The following is an 11889-nucleotide window of genomic DNA, read 5'->3' on the forward strand; positions in this document are numbered from 1 at the left end:
GGTGGGGGCAGGGTGGGTGGACAGGAAAAGCCCCTTGTCTGGCAACTGTGTGTTGTACTGTAGACCATGGGAGACTGTTCACCAAAGCGCAGTGTCACCAAATTTCCTCTGATTCCGGGCCATAGTATATTGAGACTGACCATCAAAGACAGTTTCCTAACAAGAGAACCTTGTGCAGTAAGTTCCTCAGGCAAGTGACCAGATATTTGAGACAGGATTGAATGGGTCTCAGGCAGAGAAACTTGGAGGACGAACCTATTTGGGCAATGAACTGGTTGACCCGGGGCCTCTCTGTCTATCATTCCTTGACCTCAGGTCAGGGTGATAGAAAGGAGGAAAGCAACAGAGGCAGCAGGGGACACTCTTGCCCTGCAGTCTTGGAGACGAATAAGTGACTGTTTGTCCCACATGGGTTCGTCATTCACCTGCGTGAAGGCAGAGGGCTGCGTGTGTAGAGTCTGTGACCTGCTGGACGTACTTTGGGCCATAAGGTCCTTGCCCTCCATATGGTGGCTGCTCATTATAAAACCCCAAAGCTGGGTTCTTCGAGGTGATTGGGGCAGCAATGATGACCACCGCCACTGACCCAGTGCTTGCTCTATGCCCGGTTCCGGTCAAGAACTTTTAGCCCCGTCATGGTAAAGACCCTGTGTCCTAGCTTGGCCGCCCATTGGCTGTGAGACTGCTGACAAGTCAGGTACTCTCTTTTTGCAATTCAATTTCTAAAACTGTAATACGGGGACAATCTATGTAAAAGTACACAGAGGCATACAAATGTGCAATGACTTTTAAAAAAAGGTCAGTGGAAGATTTATGAGCAAATGCACACAAAGCCCTAGGCACACAGGAAGTATTCAATAAGTGTCCTAGACTGGGTTTTTGGTATTCCTCTAAGGCAAAACTGACGGCTGTCCCTATGGCTCTAGCATCCTCAGAGACTAAAGTAGGGCCTGGAGCACCGCAGGTACTCACCACTTTATATGATCAAGGCGCCTCTCCGCAGGGAAAGTCAAACTGTCATGCGTTTTTATGTATCCCTAAATTCGTAACACTTAAGCAGAGACCCAGACAAAACATACTGTTAGTAGGAGACTTTAATGACCCCCTTGCCCATGGTAGAGCAGCTGGACAAAAAAATATGCAAAGATACAGAAGACCTAAATAATATAAATGTAAAGAAGATCAAATGAGGTAGCTATCTCCACATTCTGAAGATAGAAAAACACCTTCCTTCAAGAGGCCACGGGACATTGACAAAAACTGACCACAGAGAAATTCTCAACACATCTCCAAAAGGAAGCGGTACAGATGAAATTGATTTCAATATAGCGAAACTAGAAATTAAAGACAAAATGGGAAAACATGAATCACTAGTGTCAAAGAGGAAATCAAAAGGGAAACTGATATCAGTAAATGTTCTATTACCCAGAAGCACCCAGCTAACAGTGGCAGAGGGGAGACTGCTAGAATCTGGGTCTCCTAACGGAGCCATTCAGCCACGGACTGGTTTGCGAGTCGGGACAAGTCTCCCTGAGCCTCGGCGTCCCCCTCTGTCAAACGGACTCGAGGGCCCCCTGGGTCCGGCCGCGGGTTTGAGGCGCGGTGGGGGGGGGGGGCGGGTTTGCGGGAGGCGCGGGAGCGACAAGGTTCTGGAAGTCAGGGAGGGTGCGGGTGTTGAGAGACGGCAGCAGAGGGCGCTGGGTCGCCGGCCTGGGCCCGCGGCTGCCATTGGTCGGGCTCGGGCGCCGGGCTGGAGAGTTGGTGGAAAGTGACAAGTTGAGGGAGGCTGAGAGCCAGAGAGCGAGCGCGCGGAGCGGGAGGAGCCGCCGCAGCCGCCACCGAGGGAGCCCCGGGACGGCAGCCCCCGGGCGTAGGGCGCGCTCTGCTCAGAGTCCGAGCCGGGGGCACTCGCCTCCCGCGAGCGCGACACCGACAGCCCGGGACTGACCGGCCGGCGGAGGCGAGGCTGCAGCCGGAGGGCTGAGGAGGGACCCGCGCGCGTACGGGGTCCAGAGGCGGCCGGGCGGAGCGAGGGAGCAGGTTTAGAGGGACAAAGAACTTTGCAGACGCCCCCGGCATCCTGCGCGGAGAGCGGCCGGAACGAGGTGGCCGGGACCCCGGGCAGAGCCCGTGGATGTTCTGCGCGCGGCCTGGGAGCCGCCGTCGCCGCCGCCGCCGCCGCCGCGAGAGGAGGAATGCACCGGCCGCGCCGCCACGGGGCGCGCCCGCCGCTCCTGGCGCTGCTGGCCGCGCTGCTGCTGGCTGCGCGTCGGGCCGCTGCCCAAGGTAAGAGGCGCATCCGCCGACTCCGGGGCCCGCGCGGCCCCCGGCGACCCTCCGGTCGGCCGCCCGGCCCTGGGCAGCCGGGGAGCACCGCGCCCGCCGGGGGCGGGGCGGCCGGAGACCCGTCGGGGGTCTCGCAACCGCGACTCCAGGCGCCGGGGAGGCGGGCGAGGATTTGCCCCGGGAGCCCCGCTGCGGTCCGGGGGTGCGTCCGGGGGCTTCCTCCTCGGCGCCCAGCAGCAGTTGTCAGCGCTGACAGGAAGCGCGGAGGGGTCGTGGGGCGATGGGGGCACCTCCGAACCGTTGGTCCCCCTGTCCCCTAAAGCGCCCTAACCGGTGTTCAGGCAAGTCTGCGGAGCCCCCAAGTAGCAGCCGTCCCGGAAGGCGCGGTCCAGGAGGGAGTTTGTATTTTCAGCGGTGCCTGCGAGAGCCCAGGCTGTCCGCAGACCGACCCAGACAAAAGCCCTGGCCTCCCGAGGCTCGGGCGGCCTCACAGATCCGCCGCCCCCGGCTCTCCTGCCTCCGGAGGCTCACGATGGAGGCCACAACGTGTGCGCTGGCGCCGTCGCCGCCACTTTGTGCAAAATGTGCTGTCAGAGGCGGCCTGCGGCTCCAGTGCTCTGAGCGTGCACGTGCGTGTGCGTGTGTGTTACACGCAAGGGGGGAAAAGCCATCTAATGCATACTTGATTTTGGTAATCTCCAGAGACAATTGCAACAGTTAGAGAAAGACTCCACCGAAAGCCCGAGCGTCTTAGTTCACTGCGGGAAGCTTGGATCCTTGCTGCGTCTGAGCCGGTACACAATGAGAGGGAAGAGCCCGGCTGCGCCTGTGGAGACAACCGATTCATTCTTTGGAGGTTGGAGGGGGAAAGTTGATTAAAGTCTCCGGGGTCTTGGGGCCTCACTTTTAACATGCATCCCTTGAGGGGGTGCTGGAGTCCCTGGATTCTGCCCTCCCCCACTCCCAGCCCAAACCGGTGCAGATAAATAGGTTTCTGCTCTTTTATCATGCATCTTTCATTTTTAAGTTAGCGCTGTGCTTTGGAAAAGAAAAGACTTTGGGCTATTTAGCAGTTGAGGGGAAAAGATCTGTTCACTGCTTACTTAGACCATGGCTACAGAATTAGTTTTTATTAAAATCAAGCTCATAATTTTCGTGGTAGGAACACACTCTGGAAAGAAGTTGTGTGTGAATTTTGATTTCTTAGAGTTGGGTTTGGGGAAGTGAGAACCACATTTTCTGAGAAATATTCTAAGATTGATCCCGTAGTGTGGTTGTGGTAATCTAGAGGCTCCTCCGGGTAAATAGAGCTCCTAATTGTAATTAAGATGTACATCAGCAGGGAGTGCACCTTCCTGATGAAAAATACTAATGAAATGTAAACAGCTTGGTCTCATGGATGTTTGCTTCCTTCAGGGATGCCAAACATCTGGCCCCATGCCACAACACCTGGGTGAAAAGTAAAAACTGGGCCATGCTGCCTAGTTGCCCAGCAAATTGAGGTGGAGATAATCAGGGAAGGGCTCTTAGCTTGGGTCCTTGATTAATTCGGTAATATCCTCTCTCAACTTCATTTACTTATATATAACCTTTCAACAGCGGTTGCTTTTGGATCTTGGGGGTGGGAGGGGGGAGGAGTGGACCTTTCTTTGGTCACCTGCTTTTAAATAAATGTCCATGCAATGATTTTGCTGAGTGTAAGACAATTTTATTATCAACAATCAGCCAAATTGTCTTGTTTAACTGTCTACAGACTTTTAAAATTAAAAGGAAAAAAAAAGAGTATCGCCTATTCCAAACTCTTCAATAGTGAGCCCAAATCTGTTATTTTTGTCTTATTTGTCATCTTATAAATCCCTTTCCATTTTTGTGAATGCTTGATCTTTTCTCTGGGGACAAGTCTTCCAGTGGAACTCAGATTTACTTTCTTGTCTGATTCAGGATTCTTAAGGTAACCCAACCAGTGGCTCAAGAAATCAGCTTAAGGGGAGACAGGTTTCAGTTACTTATTAAAAAAATGCTCAGTATTTCTGCCATTATTATTTTTTTTTATTTTGTTAGCTAGGAGGAGCGAACCTTTACATTTTCTTTTTCTGGCCTATTCATTGTTGATCTCCTCCTCTACCTCCTACCTACCTAGAACTAAACCTTTCTGGGAAGCTGAAGCCATTAATACCGTGTACCCAGAGCTCAGGGCCTTAGGAACCCACCTGGGCCTTTCTCAGAATCCTGTAGATTGTGTGGTTTGCCTCTTAGAGTCAGAGGGAGGTGGCCTGCTACTGTGTTTGCTGTCATTTCATAAACCTTCCAATGCCATTTTAATAGGTGTCTGTCCTGTCTACTTTTAGAATAGGAGTCTCTTGAGGGCAATAAGACTGTCAGCTTTCCTGGTGAAAACACTGAAAGCCAAGTCAACCAGCCCCAACTTTATTGGAGATGCCTGAAAATCCTCCCTAGGGGAGCCACACAGAGGCTTAATAGACAAAGGGTGTGGTCAAGCTGCCTCTGGCAATGTGTTGGAAATATTTAATCCTCAGTATTGATTCAGCATACCTGGTAGGCTGTTTTGCTACTCTGATGCTGGGATTATCTTTCTGATATTTACTTAGGAGTCTTGAAAAACTCAGCCTTGGTCTGTATTTTCCTTTCTCCATCTCCTGCCTGGTGAGCCCAGCCCTCAAATTAGATTTTAAAGTTTCCAAATGGTGTGTCACTCGCATCCGTTAGTATCCATGTTGGCTGTGGTTTGATGGAGACCACATACCCCATTTTGAATATTTCTGAGAAATTTGCACAGCATCATATGTAGAATGGAATCCTTTGTAGCCTATATGTATATTGATGTAAATGTATATCTACATATAAATGACAAATGTGTGTGCATCTATATAGTAAGTGGTCCATAGATTTTTGTTGAATGGAGAATAACTTTTTTGGTTGCATGTAAAATTGTGGTGTCATATTTGCTTTTCTTAGTAAAAGTGTAACATGACATACTTTCAAGGACTTTCCTTTTCTTGCCCCATCGTTTAGTATGAAGGGAGTATAGTTGAAGTTAACAGTAGAGCTTAATGGTTATGCGCACAGGCATTGGAGTTTAACAGACGGGTTTGAATCTTCTCTGCTGCGTCCTGGGGTTGTTGACCAGTTTTTCTGAACCTTACCAGAGTGTTACGAGATTTTAAAGTGAAACTGTGTGTGTCAAGTGCTAGAGAAGAGCACCCAGCTGAGAGGGTCTTAAGTTGGGGTACCTGAAACTGAGGATATGCAACCCCCCAGAAATAATATACAAAAATCGATGTGCATTTTTGTGGTTGTATGTTTCTAGCTATAAACTGATATTCTGAGAAAATGGCAATCCCAACAAGATAGGAACCATTGTTTTAGAGTGTTTGATGCCTGGGGCAATAAGTTGCCTTCCTGGGTAGGTTGCAAGGGCTTGAGGGTTGGTGGTGGGTCCTGGGCCTGAGTCTAGATCTGCACAATTGGTGGAGTCTCTACTTCTCCTCACTTTTGCAGTTTCCCTCCCACCAGGCCAGTTGTTATTGGGCTTAGGAGAAGCTAAAGAATGGTGCCAAGTCCTTTGACCTCAACTAAGTATGTATTTCCCTGAATCCAAGCATTCTGAAATGCCTCTGTTTATACAATTTATTTAACAAACACTTGGGCAATCCTTACAATGGGCCAGTGACCGTTCTGAGCAATTTGCAAATATTAGCTCACCGAATCCTCACCACCAATCTATGAGGGGGCTGGCATAATTAGCTCATTTTAAGGTAGACACAGAGAGGTTAAGTGACTTTCTTCAAGGTCACATGGCTAGGAAATGGCATTGCTGGGCTTCCAAACCCTGAGTTCATGCTCTTCACTGCTGCCCTAGACAGTCTCTCCTGGTTTAAGTCTTAGAATTTATGCTATGTGTGGGCCAAAGGAGCCATTTCCCCATGTTTTGCAAGAGCAATGGGATGTTTTCTTAGCTCTATCTAGGGGTTACAAGAAATGATTGGAGACAGCCAACTTCAGTTTTTCTTTCTGTGCTGGAGTTCCCTGAGCCAGTCTTGCTGCGACTCAGGGATAGACCGGAAGGTTCTTTGGTGGTCTGCACCTCTGATCAGGAGGAAGTATGCTGTTGTCCTGAACTACAACTTTGATGTGGTTTGAGGAGTGTGTCTGGCAGTTTCTTCCAACCAGCGATGAGCTGTATTTTGATGAAGTGCCTTTGCATTTGCATCTTGGTGTACAACTGGGGTTGTAGGCTGAGCGGAGTGATTTATTGGAGTACTCTTCAGTGGGAGAGCTGGCTTGCCAGCCCCAAGGTCCCCATGTAGACTAGACCCTGGCAAATCCAGCCCCAGCTAGAGAACACTCAAGTCTCTGAGGCCTTCTTCTCAAACAGAAGGGCTGCAACCTGGCCTTCCCAATTCCCCTGAGGTGTGACAGGAGAAACTGTTCTGTAGACCCACGAAGAGAAAGGAATAGTCTTCTAGGAGTCTGAGAAAGTTCTCTGGAGTTGAGGGGGAGGGGACGGCGGGGGGGTGGGGTGGGGTGGGGCAAACTCTTCGAAATCCTTAACTAAATGCAGCTGCTTGTTACACGGAGCCTGACTTGCATGCCAGGAATATCTAAAAAGCTAACGAATACAAAATAAAAATAAACAGCAGTAAAAAGCCTCTCTCTTTGTTGCAGTAAGCTCGGTTGGGGTTTTCAGTTTGTTTAGGAATGGGATAATTGTGGCATCCACTTTATTTTGGTAAGGCAGTGAAACGTGGATTGATGTTATGTCATTGGGATGCTCCCACCACCTGAACTTTTTCCTTCACACCTACCCCTCCGAGCACCCAGGCAGGGACATCCACCGGCCCGAGTCTCAAACTGTTGCCCCTGAGTGAATTACACTGGAAGAGGGCAGATAATTTAATGGGATAATCTTGGCAGGGCCAGCAGATTTCACACCCCATCTCTCACTAATAGAAAGGCAGTAGAAGGCTACAACATCCTCAGATGAAAAGGTTGTATAAAAAGGCTCTGCTTAACAGTAACTGTCTGTCCATAAATAAGGTTCTGTAGAGTTTTGATCCAAAAGCTGTTATTAAATACTGATAAGCCAAGACTCATAATGTTTGGCCTCCTTACATTTCCTTTTTTTTTCCCTTCCCTCCACAGAACCAGTTTTTTTTTTTTTTTTTTTAAGAGGGGGAAGGGGCTTTAAAAGATCAGCCAGTTCAAGTTGTTTATTTTCTCTAGTATTGCTATACAGAAAGGACCTTCGTTTATAGCCATTTAAAGAGGTAATGCGGAGTAACAGAAATGGAATGGGATTTGGACCCTGACAGACTAGGGTTTGAACTGGGGCGTTGCTGCCTGCTGGCTATGTGAACTTGGGCAAAGTTCTTTGGACTTCTGAGCTTCAGTTTCCTTCTCTGCAAAATGGGGATAACAGTACTGTCTGGCTTACTGGGTTTTTGTGGGAATTAAAGGGAAAAATGAACATAAAACCCCTAACCCAGTGCCATGGACCTAGTAAACACACAGTGTGCCAGCTACTGTCATTGTCAGGGCCTTGCTGGAGAAATCACAAAATTTGGCTTCACAACAATGATCATTATGCTGTAAGATATGAACCAAGACTCAGAGAGCACAGTTTTTCCAATATTTTAAGACAAGTGAGTATTTTGTTTTACAGGGAGCTTGTAGGCACTCTGGAACTGAGCAGTACCCAGGCCAGTGCTGGGGACCCGGATGGGAGATTCCACAGTGCCGTTTTGCAAGCCTTAAAACAAAGGCTTTTTTCAGAACAGCGAGCTCTTTGGGGAAGAGCAACCCCTCCCTGGTGCTTGGTGTAATTCCAGAATCCTGCAATGGGGAATGTTACATTTCAGGGACCTCCACTTGTAATCTGACCGTTTTTAGCTCCAATATCCAAATAATCTTGCTGAGCACAACTTAAAAGAGAAGGATAATGGCTGGAGGAAAGAATCCTGAGGTGCTCTGTTAGCCATTTAAAATTTCTGAGTACCAAAAAAAAAAGTTCATGTTACCCAAAGAGAGAAGAGTAATGAAGTGTGGGAAGGGGGAGGGGAGATAAAAAGAACTTCTGAAGACCAAGCCACGGTTTGTGTTTTTAATTTTTATTTTTTAACGGTAAATCTTGTCATTCAATGCATTGCCACTAACATTTATTATATATTTATTTTCTGCAAATACGGTGTTGGTGCCCAGGAATAAGACATTACCCTCACCCTCCAGAAGAGATGGAGAAGGGAAATGCTCACTTTTTGAAGAAACTTATTACGTGCCAGGCCTAGTTCTTTAGAGATACTAGGTTTCTATGTCCCAGCAGCCCTTTATGGTTGGACCTCTGATCCCATTTTACAGATAAGGAAATTGAGTCTCAGGCAATGTCTTGGTGAACACAAACTGTTAAGCTGGGATGTGGCATTTGAACCTAGACGTTTGAAATAGGTATTTTGACTCTCAAGTGTATGTTATTTCCACTGTCTTTGAAGTATAATTGGGGACGCTGGATGAACAGACATATACCTCCATATGCCAACCAGCTCTCGCACGAGTGAATTACAGGAAAGGCCTGTGGAAAAAGTGCTCTGGGAACACAGGGTTAGAAGACATCAGTTCTCACTCAGGGAACTGGAGAGAGAATATTAGTGTCCTTCATAGGCTTATTGTGAGGGTGCAACGGGGATAACGCGTGGAAAATGCTTCGCACCTTGCCGCACACATAGTGAGCGCTCAGTGATAGTTCTGCTGTAGTTATGTAGCCAGAGAAAGGCCCCGCCATGATTTATCTGCCTCAAAAGCCTGTGCTCTTAATTTTTCCTGTGTTCCTTTTCAGTAGGCATGGGGTTGGAAGAGTAAGTGGCTGTGTGGTCCCTAAATGGAAAAGACAACACTAAGACAGTTTCTCTGGTATCTTTCCCACCTGTCCTAATCCAGATTTTTGGACTCAGGTCTGCTTTGGGTGGGGAAGGGGATTTGCACAGGTGTGAATTTGGAGAGAATCATGATGGCTAATCGTGAAGTGTAACCCTCCTGGACTCTGGCTAGGATCTATCATGTTCCCCATTCATTCACTGATCATACATTTTTTTCTTTTTTAAGATTTTATTTATTTATTTGAGAGAGAGTGTGTGCACTCCAGAGAGAGAGAGTGGGGGGGGGGGGTTGCGCAGAGGGAGAGGGAGAAGCAGACTCCCCGCTGAGCAGGGAGCCTGACCACGCAGGGTTGCAGGGTTAGATCCCAGGACCCCAGGATCCTGACCTGAGCCGAAGGCTGATGCTTAACCAACTGAGCCACCCAAGTGCCCCTGATCATAAATTTTCTATGCACTTACTGTGAGCTGAATATTTTGCTAGTCACTAGAACAGGGTGAATAAGCCTAGGTCCTTGCCTTGGAGGGTTTTTCAAACGGCAGATCTCTGGCAGAGATTGCTAGCTGATCAGAAAATCTGTTTCCATCTCTTCTCGGTAACTTGGTCAGACTACACTTCCCAGTTCCCTTGTAGTTAAGTGAGGCCATGTGACTAAATATTAGCCAATGGAATGAGATTGGAAGCAATGAGTAACATAAGTAACACTTAATGGCTTGGCCCTTAAAAAACGTCCCAGGCAGGATTGCTATGATCCTGAACATGGTAACCTAGAAGTCACGTGTTGAAGATAACACAAGATAGAAACAGCCTGGAACCCTCCCTTCATCACAGAACTATAGAAGCCACCTGCCAGTCCACACTTGTTTACTTTTTATGTGAGCAAGAAATAAACTTCTATGGTAGTAAAGGCTGAGATTTCAGAGTTTTATCAGTTACAGCTGTTAATGTTACCTTAACTAACATTATATAACTGACATTATATATATATATATTCTTACCGATGTATCTCTCCATCCCATAGTGCAGCAGTCAGGACCAGCATTTTTAAGCAGAATATAATAGGAAATTTCAGAGTCCATTACACTAAAAAATGAGTATTGTTTTAGGAAATTTTAGCTTCAGTTCTGCTATGCTGATTTGGGTTATTATTGGGCTCATGCTCAAAAGCTTGAAAGCCACTGGCCTGGTAGAGGCAGACAAGTCAACAGCTCTGTACAACAGAGTGCACTAGTTATGACAATAGTGGTTAAGTCCCCGTGCTATGGAGACTCCGTGAAGGAAGTGTCTAGGAAGCAGAGATGGCAAAATGGGTTCATTTTTCCAGTCGATTGGTATTGGCTGCCTGTGGAGCAGTGTTGAGAAGGATTCTGAGGTTTCTTGCAGGATCTGGGAGGGAATGCTGTGACCTGGTAGCAGCATTTGCCATGGGCTTGGGGAGGCGCAGGAGAGGCTCAGACCCAGCTCTGACCAGCTCACACGGAGTCTGGGCTCCTTCCAGTGAATTAAATCCCTTCCCAAATTATTCATGGCACATATACGATGTCTCTAGTGCTGTGCTAAGCACTGTGGGGAATCTAGGAGCACTATGACTAGCCCTTGGGGAGTTTACCTTTTAGGGGCGATAAAATAGGCACTTGTGAAATAATTATACACCCAGTGAGTACAGAGTTGGCAATTATAGATGCAAAATGCTGAGGAGGGAGAGGTCTTTCAGGAAGAAGTGGGATATGATGCAAGCCTTGAAGGATGGGGAGGATTAAGAAGGGGACAGGCGGAGAGATGCTAGACATTCTGTAGCTGCTCCAGTCTCCATGAACCTGCCCGAGCTGTCTTGGGTTCTTAACTGGCCCTTCACCCTGGAATGAGGCTAGTTTTCATGGGATTGGAGAGTAATGGAGAAAAAAGAGGACCCTGAGGTGCCAGTTATGTTTTTTGCATATGAAGGAGGGTGGGTGGGGGAGGAGGGTTTTACTGGGAGCATGAGGACTTACCTTTCTCTCCAAAAGAGTGTCCCAGAGAGTTAAAAATGCAGTCCATTTCAGGCTGCTTGTCAAAGTCTAGGACGTCTGCTGTAGCAGTTTTGTTTTGTAGCGCAGGCTACTAAATCCCTGTCCATATTTTGCCTCCTTGATGAAAATCAAAATAGTATCATAATGATGAACACATCAAGCATCCTGTCTGCCAAGAACCATTTTATGTAGTTTAAGTATTTTAACTCCCACAGTCTTCAGGGAACCCTTTGAGGTAGGCATGAATTATTATCCCCATTTTCCAGATAAGAAAACTGAGGTACAGAGAAGGTAAGTAACCTGCTCTAGATCACAGAGCAAGTTAAGTGAGAGAACCAGAATTTGAACCCAGTTATTCTGAGTCCCGGGCTTTGTCCGTCCTTGAGCATTATGCCAACCACATGCAGCTCAGTATTTTTTTAAATCTGTCTGATGATTCAAATTCTCTGTAAGATCCCAGCCAAATAGCTGAGTCAAAATAATTATAATGAAATCCTCCATTTGTATAGAGTTTTGCAGCTTACAAAATTATTTCATGTATAATGTTATCATTAATTTTCCAAATAATCCAATAAAACGGGATTTCTTTCTTTCTCTTTCTCTCTTCCTTTTAAAATTAGGCACGTGAGGGGCGCCTGGGTGGCTCAGATGGTTAAGCGTCTGCCTTCAGCTCAGGTCATGATCCCAGGGTCCTGGGATCGAGCCC

At 47.6% G+C, this 11889-nt stretch overlaps 1 protein-coding gene across 3 annotated transcripts in view; it reads left to right on the forward strand.

The window, feature by feature from the left end:
- Positions 1-1744: 1744 nt before the first annotated feature.
- Positions 1745-11889, forward strand: part of ROR1 (receptor tyrosine kinase like orphan receptor 1) — a 389477-nt gene continuing 379332 nt past the window's right edge. The window contains exon 1 of one of the 3 annotated variants that reach the window (XM_081818549.1): positions 1745-2286. In XM_081818549.1, coding sequence (XP_081674675.1) covers positions 2196-2286 — 91 coding nt within the window. In that variant the 5' untranslated portion in view covers positions 1745-2195. Of the gene's footprint in view, positions 2287-2467; positions 3143-11889 lie in introns of those variants that run through there. The other 2 variants (XM_081818546.1, XM_081818547.1) reach the window with 2 other exon arrangements.

This window comes from Leptonychotes weddellii, chromosome 4 (genome assembly GCF_054177405.1).
Source record: "Leptonychotes weddellii isolate Sample4059 chromosome 4, ASM5417740v2, whole genome shotgun sequence".
Taxonomy (NCBI): Eukaryota; Metazoa; Chordata; class Mammalia; order Carnivora; family Phocidae; genus Leptonychotes; species Leptonychotes weddellii.